The sequence below is a fragment of the Sinocyclocheilus anshuiensis genome, unplaced genomic scaffold, assembly GCF_001515605.1.
Source record: "Sinocyclocheilus anshuiensis isolate Anshui unplaced genomic scaffold, SAMN03320099.WGS_v1.1 scaffold3202, whole genome shotgun sequence".
Taxonomy (NCBI): domain Eukaryota; kingdom Metazoa; phylum Chordata; class Actinopteri; order Cypriniformes; family Cyprinidae; genus Sinocyclocheilus; species Sinocyclocheilus anshuiensis.
In genome coordinates this window covers 178,353-199,473 of record NW_015541178.1, presented here as the reverse complement: position 1 = coordinate 199,473, position 21,121 = coordinate 178,353, and the positions used below count along the sequence as shown (strand labels likewise).

General features: G+C 36.7%; 2 protein-coding genes across 2 annotated transcripts; both read left to right on the top strand.

Moving 5' to 3' along the window:
* The first annotated feature begins 13,065 nt into the window (after positions 1-13,065).
* LOC107690770 (tripartite motif-containing protein 52-like) lies at positions 13,066-14,481 on the top strand. Its single transcript, XM_016489187.1, has 3 exons — positions 13,066-13,557; positions 14,253-14,348; positions 14,449-14,481. Exons 1-3 carry the CDS (start codon positions 13,168-13,170, stop codon positions 14,479-14,481), a joined length of 519 nt encoding a protein of 172 aa, XP_016344673.1. The 5' UTR covers positions 13,066-13,167.
* A 195-nt stretch (positions 14,482-14,676) lies between these two features.
* LOC107690771 (E3 ubiquitin-protein ligase TRIM39-like) lies at positions 14,677-16,770 on the top strand. Its single transcript, XM_016489189.1, has 2 exons — positions 14,677-14,740; positions 15,442-16,770. The coding sequence occupies exons 1-2, from the start codon at positions 14,719-14,721 to the stop codon at positions 15,936-15,938; spliced, it is 519 nt and encodes a 172-aa protein (XP_016344675.1). The 5' UTR covers positions 14,677-14,718; the 3' UTR covers positions 15,939-16,770.
* The last annotated feature ends 4,351 nt before the right edge of the window (positions 16,771-21,121 follow it).

Sequence of the window (21,121 nt, the reverse complement as noted above, 5' to 3'; positions counted from 1 at the left end):
ATGTACTCTAGTAGAAAAGAGAAAGATTAGATGGGTTCACGTGCCGCTTGAACTGAGGCCTGCTGCATTAAAGAGCACCAAAACTGTATTTATTGTTTGAATTTCATTATGAATTTGGAATAATTTTAAAGCTGGTACTTTGTTTATTAAAAAGTAACAAAGCACAAATCTTTTTGTGATTACTGGACGGCAAGTGCGCTTCAAATAATGTGAAGTTCACGCATTAACAGAACATGCATAGACTTAGATCTTGATAAGAAGAAGCCATATTTTTAATGATTATAAACGAGAATTGTTAACGATATTGCCAATATCCACACAACTGACAGCTTTACCTGTTGTAGTTTGTTCAAGTTGTGCACGAAATAGACGCTGCTTTTCTGCACTTTCACTTCACACGTCTCCATCATTTCTCTCTCTCTCTCTCTCTGCACAACTGAGCTGCGTTTATCAGATGTGTGTCAGCGCTGCTGTGCTGCAGAGATGAGGCCTGTTTGAAACTCTTTTTTTTCCATTAAAACTGATGCGCATCGTCTCCGTTTAATACGTGAACATAAAAGATGTGATCGCAAAACAATCAGGAAAAAAAGGCATCACATGCACATATTTAAGTTATAACATGTAAACATATATAGTCGCCAGTGGCGACCTCAACAAGAACTTCACTCGCAAATTAATATTTTTGGTCGCAAATGCCACCGTTTTAGTCGCAGTCTGGAGCCCTGGTTAAGCCAAAGAGTAACCTTTTCAAGTCAGTTTAACATGTTGAACAATCAGTTGTGTTTGAAACCATCAGTAGTGTTAAATCAAAATGAATTATTTAAATAAAGTGAACAGCATCAATAAATCATTTTATGAGTGTATTTGAACCCAATTTATTAAAGGCTTTTTGTCTTTCATCACGGAATGTTTTGATTTTCAATCAAAAGTTACTTCTCATATCTTCTATATCAGCACTATAGTGGTCATACCTTTTTATACTGCTGTATATACGCTGTTGGCGCTATTACACCGCTGTTCTCTGGTGGAGGTCTTTGCGGAATCATGTAGTTTTTCCACCAGGAATCAACAAGTGCAAATACAACCAACTAACAATCTCAGAGCTGAGGTGGTTGATTGCTTTACATATCTGTGCAATCTGCAAAGCAGCGGCTGTGGAACAAATTCATCTCATCTACTTCAGCTTAATAGCTGGCATAGCATCAGGAGCACTGGGGGGTTATACAGACCTATTTAAATGAAATATCTTTAAACAGCATTTCTGTTTCCTTCTTGTATTATATTTTTGTGCTAGGAAGTCATCAGTTGAACAGGATGAAGAGGCCAGGTCTGTGACAGAGAGTCCAGGGACACTTTTTACTCTCATTGCGCCCCTGCATGTTATGTTCACAAGCCAAATATAAGCTTTTTCAACATGCAAACGCAACAAGTGAGAAATTACTTATTTCAGGGGGATGTCGTGTCACTAAATGAGCAATAACTGTCTCCACAGTCATGCTGTCCTCTCCAGGACAATAACCACAAAAATCCTTCAACAGTAATGAAAACTCTTTCAGATGTCCAACAGAACTGAACATTAAACACAATCAGGTTGTCCCCTTTACTCAAAAACACAGAAAATCACACTTCATTTCAACATTTACTCTGCTGATCCAGCCTTATGCAAAGCAAAGCAAAGCATGCTGGAAACTAAAGATCCCGTTTCAGTTAATGCAACACAAATGATTAATGGAGTCCCAACACAAAAATTTCAAATTAGCTTCCATTTTACAAATTTAATTGAACATGATCTTGGTTTCTAACAGTCATAATAAGAAACCATTTTTTACTTCCATGACATGGTTTCATGTTTAAACCCACGCAAACACTCGTGACTCACCTGAGTTTGCTGTTCATGAAACAGATCATGATGATGTTAAGAACAATGATGAAAACGCAAAAAGCCACCACAACTGATCTATACAAAAAATACAATAAAACACAATACAATTATCAAATGAACTGAATTAATAAACCAATGAAACCTGATAAAACAGTATAAGAAAGCACAAAAAATTCTTTACTTTCACTAAACTTTGGACTGAGTGTGTCTTTTATTTGACACATGCGGACATAATTTCAGTCATCAGCTGAACTCACATGAGTTTGGAGTCTGCGTCGATCCGCTGATGGAGTGTGTCTCATTCCTCACTGAAAAACACAGGGACAGTTGAAATGAATCTTCTGTTATCGTTCTCTCTCTCTCTCATGTCCTTCCAAACCACTGTGACTTTCACTATGTGGGAGACATTTCTCAAAGCATCTTCTTTTGTGTTTTACAGAAGAAAGAAAGTAATTCGCAATGACACGAGGGACATTTTGAGTGAACTGTGCCTTTGAGGATCATCTGTCTGTCATTAACATCATGAGAGCTGAAGTGTTTCTCTCACCTCTGAACATGGTCTCCATTCTGAACTGTGATGAAAGACAGAAGCATTAGAGCAGCGTTTATAAAGAATTAAATATGAAATCAGATGAGCGTGATGTTGAGAGAGAAATCATTTACTCCTGAAGCATCACAGATGATCTCATGAAGAAGTTCATCCATACAGTAAGAAGTGGTGAGACGATCAGATGAGACAGAAATAACAGGATCAGTCAGTGTTTGAGGATCTGATGGATCTGCTATCACACGCCCGTCCTGAACAATAACACACCATAAGATCAGTGTGTGTGAGAGAGAGAGAGAGAATAATGGTGTGGTTTGAGGACTGAAACACACTCACCTGTGAATACCAGCTCTGCTCACAGTCAGGATTGTTGGTTTTATTCAGTAAAACAGGCAGAATCACATACACAAACCCCACAGCCGTCTGAATCTCTCCACATGACACTGTGATGTTATTCATGATGTAATGCTGAAAAAAGAAGTGTATGTTAATTATTTGTATTACTGCATTATATTATTGCGCAAGGTTTTTAAAAAAAATTAACAAGCGTTAAAAAAGTGGAAAAGAAGTACTGATGTGCATTTGCCTCATTTTCTAAAATGTATCATTTTAAAAAATAAAACTCTAACTGCCTAATTATTTTGATGAATAATTAAGTTTTGATGGCAATAAAATATATTAGCTATACTTGCACAAACATGCATTTTCAGTATAGTTTCGTAAACTCTTTTGTAACCATTTAATTTTCACAGACATATCATCGAAGCCCTTCAAAATAAAAATACAAATTTAAAAAAAGATGGTGATTGTTGCTGCATTAACAGCTACTGGGTCATTCTACAGAAATGTCCACTTTTAGTATGGCAAGATGTCTTAAAATGTATTTCTTTTCTTTTTTTACATTTAAACGTAGACTACATTATTAGATTACCTTTTGACTTTATGAATACACATAAATGGCAGCTTGATGATTTTATTTTTATTTCTTTTTTAAATCTTTTTGTGCATTTATTAAAAGACCACATTTTGTCACTGGTGTTACCTTACTTCTTTGGCAATATTAAAGGTTTTCATGAAATATTATTTCTCTTTTTTTTCCAGCACATGTAGTCAGAGTTACAGAAAAATAAAGATAATGCAAAAAGAAACAAGGAGATTATGTTTTATTTATTTTAATCAGGTTTGTTAAAAGTGTGATCGAATGATGTTAGTTCATTTGTGCAGCCATGTATTTGCTATAACAATGCAAATATTTTTATTAACAGTTATAAACAAGTAATGATGCAATCCTTTAAATCTTAACTCGAGTGTAGCAGAATTCAATGGATGTAAAATAATTGTCATGTCACACGTGACACATTTTATTTAATGTGACAGAAAAAAAACACAGTAACACCAGTGGCTCACGGCTCACGGTCGAACTGTATTTAAACGAACATGTTTGACATATTTCATACCTTAAGCAGATTCTTTGCCAAAATAAGCGATGTGAGCACGTGTCAGTCTCACGCACAAAGCAAATCATTCATATCCTGCTGTCAGCATAGGCGCCGATCCCTCGAGCAGCCACGGAAAAACACGAGATCGTCTCCGTTCATTTGAACCAATAAGACATTGCAGCTTGTATGACTTTATTCTCGTTTGCATAGTTCATTTGAGGCATTGTTGGCGTTATTTTAATGGCAGCTGTCGAGAGTGCATTATTGTAATAGGAGAGAGCGCCAGCAGGAATCTCTCGGCTTGCAGCGGGCTTGCTCTCACATATAGATCATATAGAGCCCATGGCCCTGCGCTCCCTCAGATGTTACGTGTGCTCCCTCAAACTGTGTCCTGTGTACGCGCGCATAAGTGCTTATTGTAAACAGCCATTTATTCAATCATTTTATTTAGTGAAGCGCAACCCCCATAGAAAGAATATGTGTATTACTAAATAATGTATTTGCAGTCTGTGCGTTTCACTTCGCAAGATACATTTTGTGTAGTAAATTTATCAAACGCACCATCCAACGGAGTATACTCACACCCAGTATAATTAATAACTGATTAATGAGAATGAAATATTAGAAAATATAACATTTGTTGCGTATGTGTGATAACTTAGCCCAGTTATTATTTAGTCGTGGAAACTGGTGAAAATGCGTTATATATATATATATGGGGTTTGAGCACCCACCGGCAGAAACAGAAATCGGCGCCTATAGTTAGATACATGATAGGCTAATGTAGAAAAAAATAACTTGAGGTCTTCCCAGCATTAAGGTAATCCTGCTTTTTTTGTCATTAAGGGAAATCATCTTGTCTCAGTCACATATTGACTGGTAAATGATAAAGAATCTTATTTATTTGGTTATTTTTCAACGTGGTACTAAAATGCTGCCGTAGGCTATTTGTAGCTACTGAATGCAAACACAATTTTGGCACAGATATTGTCTGTTACGGGGTGGAACAATAAAGGCACCCTTGCCTGAAGAAAAAGGGCAATATTATTAAGGATTTTGTGCCTGGGGTGGGAAAATGTGTTTTTGGAGGATTAACATGTGTTTCAAGCTGTAGTTTTCTTTTTAAAAAAGGTTTGTTTTTAGTGAAAATTTTGAAAATTGCAAAGTGAAAATGGCACCAGTTTCGTGAATGACTCGTATATCATATATATATATACTCATATATAGCACGGAACAGAAACCGTGTTGTAGGCTTTGAGACAAAACCAGCATACTGTCATGAGGATGATGAAAGTGTTTTCATTTGAGTAAAGACTTTAAAAAATTCACATCAATTAATTAACATTAGCTCCACAGGAAACACTCAACATCTAACCACTCACAAGCTGTAGTAAGATACTGTGCGAAAAACAAAAGTTCTGCATTTTGAATAGATTATAGAAAGCTCGCAAGGAGCGCTCCCTTTATAATCACTAAAAAGCTGTCCTTCTTTGTTCATTGCGATCTCACAAAGTTGTGTTATGACCAATGAATCTCTCTACACTGCGCAATCAATCTATTATTTACATTGTGTATATACTCTGTATGTTACAATGAGATGAATCAACTGGTACGTGTTGCAGCCTTTAGGTATGAGACAAAAACAGCATGTATTGTCATGAGGATGATGAAAGTGTTTTTATTTGAATACAGCTTTTAAGTCACTTTAAGTGTTTTTCTTCATTGAATATGTACAATTTCTCATGTGGTAACATGTAATTTATTTGATTTTATTCAACCCAAACATATTAACCTAATTAACCTATACACAGTGATCAAATGACATTTCAGAGTTAGATGAGGTAGAAATAGCTGTCTAAGATAACATTTGCAGGTTAGCACTTCTTAATAGTGTACCATAGATTCTACAATGTTTTTTTTTACTCATCATGCTCATTTTGGTCTTTTTGTGGCACCTCTTTTGAGGCAGTGCCCCAGCCTGCCCCTCCGTTTAAGATGTAAAACCATGGTTCATTTTCGTAAGTGATGTGCGCTAAATTTCAGACCACTTGGTCTACATCCAAATTGTCACCAGTCTTTACTAATCTTTTTTTCAATGGACAAACGCTATTCCTAGACATATAAAATAATTTAAATGATATTAAATGGGCTAAAACAAGAGAGTTAAATAAGAACTAAAAAAGAGGAGCTGGAAAATAAGAACAAAAAGAAGGCATTTAAACGCTGACTTTACAAACTCGACAGAATCGAAATAAAATTCACCAAAATCACTTCAGTCTGTCTTTCGACTGTTCCAACAATCATCGAATCTGGTTTGGTGGAAATAAACTCCAAGCCTATTCACTGAGTTAGGTTTGAAAAGGTCAGGAGAGCAGAGGGCTGAAACAGCGCGGAGGGAGGACATTGCAAAGTTCCGCATTAAAAACCAGCTAGCCTGCGCGAAAGCGGCCTTGTTAATACCTTATATTTCATTTAATACAACTATAATTATAGGATGTTCATTATATATAAAGTTATAAAATAACACAATTTAATGTCATCTTAAATGCATTTTATGATGTAGGCTACAGGCTCCGCTGTGAGGTTTCTCTGTAGCCTACTGTAACGAGGGTCTGTGTAAAAGGTGTTTATTGTGTTTGAACTGGTTTAGGAAATGGCATACTTGACCTCACTTGAGATGTGGTGAGAGCGGCATGTGTTTGACGAAAGTCTTCGAAGGAAAGGTTCTGCGGAAAGCCCCTTATATTGAGATTTGAGCTCCTGCACGCGGCCACTCATTTAAAACACTCCAAACTCACATTAGGGCAAGATTACAAGATTACATCATTTGTTTCAGGCGCGAAAGCCAACTTCGCCTTAAGTCACAAATTAATATGTAGGCCTGTCTTTAATCTCACACACAATAAATGCCAGCGCTGTCCTGAAAAAAAAAGATAAAATATAAACTGTGGTCACGAATTAAGAATTAGTTCCTTTATTTCATTAAACCGTGACCACATTTTAGTTAAATTAAAACGAGGTTACGAATTATGATATTGTGAGCGCAAGTTAAAACGAGGAAACGAATTATTATATCGTGAGCATGATTTACTAAAATAGGGAACGAATTATTATTGTGCACGGCTTACTTTATACGAAGGAACGAAATATTATTGTGTGCACTATTTAATATTATTGTGCGCACTATTTACTTAAAACGAGGGAACGAAATATTATTGTGCGCACTATTTACCTAAAACGAGGGAACGAAATATTATTGTGCGCACTATTTACTTAAAACGAGGGAACGAATTATTATTGTGTGCACGTTTTACTTTTTTTTTTTCTGTATGTCAAGCAGTGGCGGACTGGCCATCTGGAGCACCGGGAGTTTTGTGTGCTTACCAAAACTTTGACAAATTATGGATATTTGTAAGTTCAAGTCCTCATACATGCTTTGGAAGTTGGTTGGGACTCTGCAGTATCTGTGCAGCACTGCATAGTGTTAATACTTAGCAGGAACAGTCCTTTTAAATAGGGCTTTTGACACATGACAGTCAGGATTTGCAAGTGCAAATATGAGTCTGGTAGCTACTGTATAAGTCCAAAGTAAATTCTGACTGCACACATAATTATTAGGAATGTACGTAATCCAAAATCTCTATTGGACCAATTAGTTTAGAGAATCAGGGGCGTTAGAGATGAGGCAAGTTACCATCAATTGCTCAATAAGTACCTTGGCCCATGTCTATACCCCCCAACTTGAGTACCGTGTAACTTATACATTAACTAATAGGTACATTCACCAGTACGTTCATAGTAAGTATATGGAAATAGGACTGTAAAATAAAGTGCACCATTTTACATAAACAGTACATAGGAATGACCAGTTCTTCAAACTTTGTCATAAGCACTGTTGTGGAGATAAATTTAGCATTAACAGTCCTACACAAGCAATTTAAAAACAGTCATCTTTTTATTAGGTAAGTTTAGGACTTTAAAGTTCACAAATCAGACAACATTCTTTGTACAGTGTAAAAACAATTCTACATGGCTCACCATAACTAATAAGTGTGTTATCTTTTACAGTCCTTACTAGTTAATATGCCATATAGTGATGCATATGTACTGCACTTATAACAAAGTTTGAAGAACTGGTCATTCCTATCTAATGTTTATGTAAAATGGTGCACTTTATTTTACAGTCCTATGTCCATATACTTACTATGAACGCAAGTATATGGAAATAGTATACTTAGCAGTATATACCTGCTAAGTATTAACACTATGCAGAGTCCCAACCAACTTCCAAAGCATGTACCATGAGGACTTGAACTTACAATGTTAAGCACATATAGTTTCACATTAGTTATCATGAATGTACACTGTACTGTATGTTTGAGCCTGTTATTAACCACACTTAAGTGCTACATATTTACCAGGTACATACACTCTAAAAAATGCTGGGTTGTTTCAACCAACTTAAATTTAACCCAACGGTTGGGTTAGTCCATATTTGACCCAAAGTTGGTTGAAACAACCCAGCATTTTTTAGAGTGTACCATTAGTATGTACAGTAATGTGTCTTATTAGTTACCATATAGGCATATATCGCTTTTAAGTGCGGTGATTAGGAAAGTGATATAGCCTATATTAATAAAAATACTATAATTTGATAGTTCACATGCACTGGATCAAATGTTTGAAACAATTAAGACTTTTTATTTAGGCCTATTTAGTTTTTGAAAGAATGATGAATTTATTTGATCAAAAATACAGTAAAAATAATATTACACTTAAAATATTGGTTTTCTATTAAAGATATTTTAAACTGTAATTTATTCCTGTGATGCGCAGCTGTATTTTCAGCATCATTCCTCCAGTCTTCAGTGTCACATGATCTTCAGAAATCATTCTAATATGCTGATTTGCTGCCTAATTATTATCAGTAATTATTTGTGATCAGTTAAGCTGTTACTAATTGTTTTTATTATTATCAATAGGCCTACTGAAAACTGTTTTCACTTAATATTTTTGTGGAAACTGTGATACTTCAACTTTTTCATGATTATTTGATGAATACAAAGTTAAAGAACAGCATTTATTTGAAATATAATTAATTTGTAATAAGTATAAATAACTTTAATGTCACTTAAATCAATTTAATGCAACCTTATTGAATAAAAGTATTAATTTATATATATATATTACCCTAGACTATATGGTAATTTATCACATTTTCCATAAAAATATGAAGCAGCACAACATTGATAAAAATCTGAAATATTTCTTGAGCATTTCATGTATGTATTCAAGCAGACTTTCCAGTAATGTTTGAGAGAGTGACAAAGACTAAGGCTTTTTTTTTCCTTTTTCAGGCCTATTCTGTGTTGGGTATCTGTTATGCAGGGTTTAATATGTAGCATAAATAAGTGCAATGCTAAATTAGCTTCTGTAATACAACTTTAAGTTTTTTTTTTTTTTTCAGGATTCTATGTGAAGTACTGTAAAACATATTTTCAGCTGATATTTACAATATTAGAACATCTTTAAAGAAAATTAACTGCCTTTCAGATTTTTAAAATTCTTTACAGAAAAAATAAGCATCTGCATAGGCTTTTAATTCTTGTTTCAATATTCAGCAAAAAGTGCTTGTTTAGTTAATCATGTGCAGTGGCTTTATTTCAAGTGATCATTGTTCTTTCAGTAGATATGACAATTCATACAAATATCCAAAAAACATAAACATAATAATATCCAATTAAACAAACTTTATATTAAAATATTTCACTTTTGTTTTGATTAACACTTAACATGACATTTTTAATTGTTCATGATTCATATAGGATGGTAACATGGAACAGTTTGTGATGATCTTTTTTTTGTTTTGTTTTGGGTCTATGACTTCGGGGTTGGTAGGATTTTTTAATGTTTTTGAAAGAGGTCTCATACACCAAGGCTGTATTTATTTGATCAAAAATACAGTAAAACAGTAATATTGTGAAACACTATTACATTTTCAAATAACTGTTTTGTATTTGTGAATATATTGTAAAATGTAATGTATTACTGTGATCAAAGCTGATTTTTTTTTTTAGCATCATTATGATATTAGGACAACTGTCACCCTGTCCATGTAAGTGGGTCAGATAACCACACATTTCTGCATTTCCTGTGAGTCAATGTTGCTGTTCAGCTGGTTTTGGCTGGTTTGTCAACTAGTCTACCAGCCTGACCAGCTAAAGAAGTGGTCAAAACCCCTCTAAAACCAGCCTGCTAAACCAGCTACGGCGAGGCTGGAAGATTTGCTAAAAGCAACCAACAAGCTTAGGCAATAGAGATGGTGCCGTCGTGTTCGGATGCTGTCCTGGTCACTCCGCTTGGACTGTGTTTTTTTTTTTCATTTATTTCTTTTTACTTACAGCTAGGGGTGGGCGATATGGCAAAAATATCATATCACTATTCTTTTCAGAAATATCACAATTCATGGTTTTATCACGGTTCTTTGTCATGTTGGTTTTACTATTTTGTCAGATGTCTGAGCAGATGTCTCTATTTTAAAAACTAAGCCTTACTAGGTAACAAAATATAACAAAATAAAATAAAATAAAATAAAAAAATATACATTTAGGCCAAATTGGGCAAAGATAAAAATCTTTGTCATTATTTTTATCATTGTTTTTTATGTCATTATTTGTCATTATACTGTTTGCTGGATTTTGACCTTGCCTGTTTTAACCACACTACTTTGTAAATAAAGCTCGCATTTGGTTCTATCAAAGTGAGTCCCGTGACAGAAATACTTCGCCACTCCATAGAACCAGCGCCTTTTTTTAAACACAGCACAACAATGAATCCAGGCGATCGTCCCGTTCATCTCCGACAGAGGGACCTTCCTATTGAGGATTACGTGGCTGAGTTTTGCAAACTTTGTTGTCAGCTAGACTTCAATGACACTTTTCTGAAATACATTTTTCATTTTGGTTTAAATAAGGACATTTCATGTTTAATGCCACGCAAAACTCCTCATTGGACTCTTTCCAGTTATACTGACCTTGCTTTACATTTGAGTGGATCTGCTTTCACGGTGGGGATCGCGGATGAGGAACCCTGTGTTCCTTCAGTAGCCACCATGTCAGATTCACATCATGTAATGGCCGCCAGAGTTCACAAAATGGCTGCCATACCAGAGCCTGCTCACGTCACACCAGCTAAGCCAAAGCCTGTTTACGTCATGCCTGCCATGCCAGATTCCCCGGCTAAGAGTACTGTCACGCCATATTCTCGACTTGTCATGACCACCACGCCAGAGCCTCATCACGCCACGGCTGTTATACAAGTTTCCTCTAAGAATTTTTTTTTGGGGGTCGGGGGGGCGCTATTGCACCCAAGCTCTAGCAGACAAGCAAGACTGATTGCCAGTGTGATGGACCCACCTTTAATGTCAGTGCGAGTGGCTGGCATCCCAGTGGTCTCTACGCTCCCAAGCCTCACATCTGTGATACTCTCGGGCCCAACAGACCTCCCTCTGTCTACTGCGCTGCCCGTGATGACGGTCACCATTTTGTGTGTCTGGGTTGCACACTGCTCTCTTGTCCACGAGTCTGTCCCAGAGGTCTCTCCAGTCCACGAGTCTGTCCCAGAGGTCTCTCCTGTCCACGAGTCTGTCCCAGAGGTCTCTCCAGTCCACGAGTCTGTCCCAGAGGTCTCTCTTGTCCACGAGTCTGTCCCAGAGGTCTCTCCTGTCCACGAGTCTGTCCCAGAGGTCTCTCCTGTCCACGAGTCTGTTCCAGAGGTGGTGTCACCCATCCATGAACTCACAGTCTGCCCTGTTACTCCAGTCTTCAGTGTCACATGACCCTTCTGAAATCATTCAAATATGCTGCTCAAGAAACAATTGTGCCGCTTCATGTTTTTGTGGAAACTGTGGTACTTTTTTAGAATTTTTTAACATCATTTGAGATTTTTGAAGTCTTCACTGTCAATGTTGATCAATTTAATGCATCATTCCTGAATAAAAGTATTAATTTCAGTGTAAAGAAATCTTATTGATCCCAAACTTTTGAATGGTATAGTGTACCATGCTGTCAATTTTAGGCCAGTGTCTTACACTGTTGAACTCGCTGATGGCCACCTCAACTGGAAAAGGCATGTAGACCAGTTACTAGCTGCAAATAATATGTATGCTTGCATATACATTTGTGATATACAAAAACAAAAAACATAATAATAATGTGTTACTGTTTAAGTAATGTTTATTTACTGAAATATGTGTGACAATGTGTGACTGTGTGTGTGTGTGTGTGTGTGTGTGTGTGTGTGGTTTGAGGACACAAATTTGTGTAATTACATGGGTATTACAATGTGAAGGTGGTTTATGAGGACAGTTTCTGTGTCCCCGTAATTCAAATGGCTTAAGTCATCTGCTTTAAACACTGCTATGCTCATGATAACTTTAGTTAACATTACAATAAGTAAATCCTCTTGACTAACTAATTACTCTGACAATGATGCCACAGAAATACATTGAGCCACCGCAAAAAACTTAAGTTCAAAGACAATATTCTAAAGATGGCTGCACACTTATTTCTCTGGAGAATAAGGTCTATAGACTGAATAAATAATATGCATGCACATGACATCACCATTTTCACAAATTCACATTTTTGTTGTTTACATGGAGAACAGAAACTTTTCAAACTGTTTTCATGGCCCCCAAAATACTGTTGTCATGTAAATGAGCAGCAAAAACCCATAAAAAGATTTCAGTTTTTAAGTTGAAAATGTGTCGTGTAAATGACCCCTGAGTGTGGAGTCATAAACTAGCAGTGATCATTTGACACTAGGGATTTTGCTGTGAAGAGCAATAAATAAAGCAAAAATAAAGTGTATGAATATTTGTATTCTCCCATGTGTTCTTTTTGATCCAATGTTTTTTATATTATATTATACTTGAGAGAGTGTCAATGCTGTTTAATGTTGAGTGCATTTTGTTAAACTTTAACCTGACGATATCCCGATGTTGTTCTTTGACCTGTTTCAACACAACCATGTGATCATAAACTCCACCCTCTTACAGCACTTACCAGGAAGAGACTCTCATTGCTCTTTTCTGTCAAACTGGCTCTCGTGTCTCAACAAAAGCTATAAAGAATCAGCGATCAGTGGAGAACGAAGAAAAATGTTTTATATAAGGAATTTTGAGACATTTGTTTCTGAACAGACAGCAGATCTTTGTGATTCTAATGGTGATTCATTTTTGAAACCATCGTTCAGAAAGTGAAAGTAAAGTTCAGATCGCAGGAGCTCAAACAGTGAGAATGGCTTCAGCAGCTGAAGATGATTATATCTGTCCTGTGTGCTGTGAAATCTTCAAGGCTCCTGTTCTTTTATCATGTAGTCACAGTTTCTGTAAAGAGTGTCTTCAACAGTTCTGGAGAACCAAGGATACTCCGGAGTGTCCTGTCTGCAGGAGAAGGTCCTCAAGAGAAGAACCACCATATAATCTCGCATTAAAAAACTTGTGCGAGTCGTTCCTGAAGGAGAGAAATGAGAGACATTCATCTGAGGAGATCTGCAGTTTACACAGTGAGAAACTCAAACTCTTCTGTCTGGAGGACAAACAGCCGGTGTGTTTAGTGTGTAGAGATTCACAACAACATGACAATCATAAATTCAGACCCATCAGTGAAGCGGTTTCATCATATAAGGTACAACAAATGTGTCTTGTTTCGCACGTAAAGAAAAGTAATTAGTCATAAACACAAATAACATCACATGCACTCGATATTTCTCTCTGTCATTTTACTGAACTTCATATAACATATAACGTGCTGTGAAAAAGTATTTGTATACCCTGATTTATTCTGTTTTTGTCTCATACTAAACAGTGTTAGATCTTCAAAATAAATGCAACATAAAACAAAGTCAACCTCAGTAAACAGTGAATACCAGTTTTAACATCTATCACGTGATAAACAAATCGCTCCACCTTTAGCAGCAATAACTGCAGCCAAATATTTTGTGATAACTGGAGCTCAGTCTGTCAAAGCTCTGTGGTGGATTCTGGTCCGCTTTCCTTTGCAGAGCTACTTTAGTTCAGTCACTTTGGAGGATTTTCAAGCATAAACTGCCTGTTTAAGGTCCTGCCACATTATCTGAATTGGGTTCAAGTAAGGACTTTGCTGAGGCCACTCCAAAACTTTAGTTGTGCTTTTTCAGGCAGTTTAGTAGGTAGGTTTTAATTTATGAACACATTTAGTATTTAGTATGTACACAAAAACAGAAGTAATCAGGATGGGGGCAAATACTTTTTCCATAGCATCATATGATCAAATCACTGTATCGTCTTCTCTTCTTCTCTTCACTGTAATCTGGTGTTTTATGTGTTTTTGTTCAATTCTAGGAGGAGCTCAATGCAGCATTGAAGTTCTTACAAGAGAAACTAAAACACAATAAAACAATGAAAGGAGAGTTTGAGAAAACAGTTCAACACATCAAGGTGAGGAAACAGAATCCAGAGTCATTTTCATTAGTAAAATGATCACTATGTAGGATTACTATGTAAGGGAAAATGTGCATCCAACCAGTTGTTATCGCAGAATAACCCACGACCAGGTGATCAGGACACATAATATTGAATTGAGTTTTAATATTTTATAAGCTAACTAAAGGCAAAGCTTCCACAAAGAAAAACTGTTTCTAGCAAGCGGCGCTGACTTCAGCCTGTGTTATCAGCTTTTACCAGAGGAATAACATACCTCGGATTGTTGTGACTGACCAATCAGAATCAAGTATTCCAAAGCCGTGTAATAAATATGATTCATGTGCCACGTTATTTGGGCAACCTGCCGTTCAGAGTCTGGAAGAAGATGCAGGACATCGTCCAGAAAAGTGAGTCTGACTGCAGAAGATCTGAGCTCGCACACACACACTCACATTGGAAATTATGGATGGGTGGAGAGTTAAAGGTGCTTCATGAAACAAACTGACAGACGGATGGACGGACGGCCGGATAGATAGATAGATAGATAGATAGATAGATAGATGATAGATTGATTAGAAATGTTAGATAAAATGGTGGATTAATTGAGTCAAATGGGATTCTGTCTGTTTAAATATGATTTTTTATTTTCGATTTTTGTCATTTGGAGTTTGAACAGTTTTGGCTCATTTGAACATTCCATCAATGACAGTCTGATTTTTTTCAACTAAACGAAGATGATCAGATGCTGCTGAAGATCAGACACACACTTACAGTTTTTCATCTTACAGCATAAATCTCAACAGATCTAATTGATTTATTGTTATTTTAACTTTCCCAAAGTATCACTTTATCTTGATGAGACACAAATGCCTGAATCACATATTTAATGTTTGTAGCTGATGATGTTAAACACTGATGATAAAAATGAAACTAATAACAGAGGATCGGAGAAAAATGTCTGATGTGTTTGATCAACAGGATGAGTGTCATAATTCATAATAATCTGTGTGTGGTTCACTCTTATCAGAATACAGAATAACAGCATCTGTTGATCGTGTCCATTTTATGAATATCAGAATAACAGCATCTGTTGATTGTGTCTCATCAGCTCCTGTGATTCTGGATCCAAACACTGCGAATCCATGGCTTGTCCTGTCTGATGATCTGACCAGTGTGAGAAACTGCAGGAACAAACAACCTCTTCCTGATAATCCAGAGAGATTTGACTTCTATCCCTGTGTTCTGGGTTCAGAGGGTTTTAACTCAGGAACACACTGCTGGGATGTGGAGGTTAAACAGAGTCAACGCTGGTGTCTTGGAGTAACTGCAGCATCAAACCTGGGGAAGGGATGTGATTTCTGCAACACTGATGTCTGGAGTGTGGAGTATCATCTGTCAGGACGGTATATAGGTTCTGGTTTTCGGGTTAAACGGCAGCTTGATCGTGTGAGAGTGTATCTGTACTATGACAGAGGAACAGTGTCATTCTCTGATCCTGTAACTAACACACATCTACACACATTCACAGCCACCTTCACTCACACACTCTTCCCATTCTTCTATTGTTTTGACTCTCTGAGGATCTTACCGTTCAATAGTCAGTAAACGTTACTCTTGTAGGTCTGGATCTTCCTGCTTTCACCATGTTACCAATATTTCATACATATCTCATGAGTAAGAGTGCTGTTGATCTGAATATCAGTATGGTGGCTGTGATTGGACCGTGATGATCATATGACTGATATCCAGCAATACAACACTCACACTTTCATATTGATTTAATACAACCAGGGCCGGATTATGATGCGGCGGTGCCTGGGCACAGATGGATTTAAAGGCCACCCTCAGTTGAAATTAGAGGGCTGCATTGGGATTGGGATCCTCGCGGGAACGGGAGGTTTAACCTTTACTGAGGGCGGGAGTGGACGGTCAAAAAAATATAACGCGGATCCCACCATCCCACGATTTGGCGCATAACAAGAATGATGGAGTTACATAAACACTAGGCTTGCTGCTGTAGTCGTTGTTACTGTGTTTGGTCGTACACCGACGACACGATGACATGTTTCAAATGCCAACACATGGGACATGCTGCAAATCTCTGTAAAGGGAAAATGCATTGTGCAAAATGCGGGGGAGAACATGTGTATGGCAAGTGTGAGGAGGGTGTAGAGATTAAATGCTGTAATTGTGGGGAGGACATAGTGCAGCATATGCAGGGTGTCCTGTACAACAAGAAGCTCGAGAAGTACAACAACAACAACAACAAAAAACACAGTACAAAATTTACCATATGCAAAAGCCACCTGTAAGGTAAAAGGTATAGTTGAAACAAAGAGAACCAATGTGCAAGGAATCAGTGCAGAATCCTGTACACAGAAAGGTGGAAATCCTGCGAGGAATGATTCAGATCTTCATTTTATGATCAATAAAACTGACTTTGTAGCATTCATTTGTGCTGTGGTAAATGGTACTTCACAGGCAGAAAGGAAGTCCGGCAAGTTAAAGATTATCGTAGTATGTGCAAATACATTTCTAAAGTTAGCAGGAGTTACAGCTGAGGAAGTCCATGGGATTCTGAAAGCAAAGGAAGGAACTGCTGCTTTGAATTTGACTGAGTAATAATACATGGTGTTATAATGTCTTTCCTAATACTACACTGGATGCCAGGAGCTTAATAGCAAATGGGCAAGAATTTAAAAAACACATCACAGAAATGGAAGAGGTACCAGACATCATGTGTATTCAGGAGACATGGTTAAATAGCTCCTTGGATTTTAAGTTCAATGGATATGTAATAGAGAGGAAAGATAGAGAAACTGGAAGAGTTGGAGGGTGTGCAACATTTATTAAAGAAGGCATAGCATATAAGAGCATATATAAAAATAATAATGCAGAATATGTAAGCATAGAAGCAATGGGAATTAATTGGAATTACAATTTTTTATAATCCATGTAAAGAAATTAGTATTTTAGAAGAAGTGATGGGTGATACACAGGGTAAAGTTATTATATGTGGGAATTTTAATGTTGAGTGTTGTACCTGAAATTGGTTCAAAACCTTTTGAATCGAGTGCATTGGTGGACATTATACAAGTGCCAGAAGCTAGGGTAGCCGAGTGCTGATGTGCAAATGGAAGCGGTGATATTCTGATGTGAATTGGCAAGAGGCTCACCAAATTGTGCTACCATCTGACTATCGATCACAAGTCCTACAGCTAGCTCAAGAAAGTGCTTTAAAACCTTCCATAATGTTTCCAAATATTTCTTTTGGTCTGGTTTAAAGTAATCTGTGTCCAAATTTGGACATACTTATCAACTGGCAGGTAAGCCAAATCAAACTGTTCCCCGAGCCCCATTTATTCCGATAACAGTTATCGGTGAGCCATTCGAACGATTAATCATTGACTGTGTAGGGCCCTTGCCTAAGTCAAAGTAAGGGCACCAGTACGTCTTGACTCTTATGCGTGCTGTGACTCGTTGCCCCGAGGCAGTTCCTCTATGCACTCGTAAAGCTAGGACGGTTGTGCAAGAGCTTATTAGGTTCTGCTCCATCTTTGGCTTGCCACAGGAGATCTAGTCAGATCAGGGCAATAATTTTACGTCCAGACTGTTTTCGCAGATGTTAAGTGAGTTGGGTATTAAGCATCAATTGGCTAGTGCTTACCACCCACAATCCTAAGGTGCTTTGGAGCGATTCCATCAGTCATTGCTCCGAAAATTTTGCATTGGGATGGGTAAGGATTGGGTGGAAGCAGTGGCAGCGTTTCACAAAACCATAGGGTATGGCAGTGGCGTAAATCGCGGGGGGCACAGTTTTGATAAATAAAAAAATCCAATGGCACACCACTAAGCACTGAAATATAGGAAAAAGGATAGAAATATAATTAAACACTGCGTCATCAGAGTTGGTATTGTGGCTTTATCAGACACTTAACATTTTATGAAAATCAAGATCAAATGGAGTTGGTTGACCAGCGAATGACAGAGATCTGTTTTTTGTCTGTCATTAGAATGACTATATCTGAGGCAATAAATGCTTTCATCAACTTACAGGTTATAACTTTTATTATAGCTATGTGGGCACTACAGTTTTTCTTGTCGTTTAATACATTTGGCCAAAATATCATGATATAAACGATGAAGCGCTATATTTAAAACGTACAGAAGTAAAGGCCTATTGGCTACAACTAGATGGCAAAAGCTAAGACTCTTCTCTGCTCTTCAGACACATAAAAACATATTAGCCTTTACAGACATAGTGTTTGATTAAAGAAAACGCTGTGCTTATTCAAACATCAGTTATTTATTTACCCTTGCATTGCGAATAATACTGTCTCCAGGCTGTGCGCGGCACTTGGCATTACAAGCTTTAGGGACAAGCTCTCTGAATGCTTGTCATTGGAAAAATATTTGTAAAACCCTCAGACATAAGGAAGACCAATAGCACTGATTTAAAATAATAATAACTAAATAAATAGAGATATAAAGTTTGGATAATTTTCCATGACACATTTGACTGGGCTAAGGTATGGCGACTACCATACTCTGCCATACGGAAACGCCGCCCCTGGGTGGAAGATTTGTTGATCTGATTCAACAAATCCTCTGATTATGTTTGCTGTGAGAGAGTGTTCAGGAATCGCTGGGTTTTAGTCCAGCAGAACTGGTTTTTGGACATACAGTAAGAGGTCCCCTTAAGCTAAGCTTAAGCTCAGTGAGCAGTCTTGGAGTTCCTCGTCAATGTCTATCCTTGACTACGTAAGTTATTTTCGTGAGCGGCTTCACAAAGCCTGTGAGATTGCTAGAGCTCATCTGGTAGACTGCCAGACTAAGATGAAAGTCCAGTATAACGGTAAGACTGTGATGCATACATTCCATACATGTGTGTGTGTGTCCTCAATGTTGAGGTCTGAGTGATTTTTTTGTTTAGAACACTAGAGATAAGTTGAACGAAAACTTTTGAATCTGCTGGCTAACCAGTTGATGGAGAAATACAGTTACAAGTAGTTATAATGAAATGAAATTCAGCAGCTAAAATTAATGTTACGAAAATAAAAATTGTGACAGGATTTATGGAACTGTTCGTGAACACCTGGCAAGGCAAATCAATTTAATATTATTATGATCATTGACAGGGCTTAGATAATGTACAATGTTTCAAATAAATTTTACAGGGATTGAGGATGCCTTTTAATTAATATTTGGCAGTTTAGATCAGAGCAATATTATTGTTTATATGGTGATAGCGTGAAATCTGTCAGTTGAACAGCAACAGTTTGCAGTAACAAACCTAATTAGTATTCAATAAGTATCACTGCTAAATGAAAAATATGAATGAAGGGTTTTTAAGATTTTGATCATGTCGCCTGACATGTAAGCCGTTATAACTAACAAGACATGGAGAACTAAACCCTTTAAAGGAAGTCCTAAGGATTTCCTTCTGAATGTGCTGTTAGGTTATGTGCGTCTGAGTACTGAAACATTGTATGATAATTGAGAAGATTTACATTAAAAATAATTAGGCATTGAGTATGATAAACCACAATAGCATGATATAAAAATATATGCAAGGCAATAACTGAACAAGTTAGTTATATTATTAAAGTTATATATGTTTATACTTCTAATGTAATTTTGATTAAATGATGTAATATTGACAGGTTTAAGTTTATGTTATGTTATGTTATGTTATGTTATGTTATGTTATGTTATGTTATGTTATGTTATGTTATGTTATGTTATGTTATGTTATGTTATGTTATGTTATGTTATGTTATGTTATGTTATGTTATGTTATGTTATGTTATGTTATGTTATGTTATGTTATGTTATGTTATGTTATGTTATGTTATGTTATGTTATGTTATGTTATGTTATGTTATGTTTAAATATGATATGGGCTATGATGTTTGGAAACTAGATCTAAGGGAAACTTAAAATGGATATTAGGTTAAAAATTATGATTATGATTGAATAGATAAAAACTATTATTCAAGGTTCAGTAAAAATTTGAATTGTTTTCTTTTCTTTATATTTATTCATATATTTTAAGAGGTTCTGCCATTATGATAAGTTAAATTGAAGGATGTTTGTCTTAAATTTAAAGTTCTTAGATTAATTATTCTGGTTCTCATTTCTTTATTATTAGTGAGACCACCATCATGTATTGAACCCCAAAAATGGTCCATGAGGGTAAAGTGAAGGGAGTAGATTTACAACCCATTCTCTTGTATAATGAATTAGAAATCATAATTTTTGTAAAACTAGTGTATCTATCCTGGTATTTGGATTAGAAACATTATCTGTATTTGGTATCTGTGGGGTGACTGAGGGTCTGACCCGCTTCCAGAGAATAAATATGTGCTTTTTTTTGTAATCAGTTCATTTTTCTGATATGACGAAAGTAACTAAAAGCCATCATAGCTGTTTAAGACAGGTAAAGACAACTGTGTCTAATGCCCTGAAGGCCAACAATGCACTACATGCTCTGTAGAATATTCGGTTCCAGTTTAATCCTTAAAGGGAAAAGATATTGTTTGTTTTATTTATTTGTGCTTGCAGGGGTTGCGAGAGGCTGCAGACTGATGGAAGAAATGTTTCAGCCAGGCCCAGCATCAAAGGGGGGCTTGGGGGAGCTTAGCCCCCTCTATGACGTTCTGAAGCCCCCCTGCAATGATCTGAAGGACCCATCTCTCCACCCCTGGAATATGATTTTAAATGCGTGAAGCAATCTAAACCGAATGTGATGCAACCGAGGGGTTGCCCTTCGCATCTGATTTGTGCCA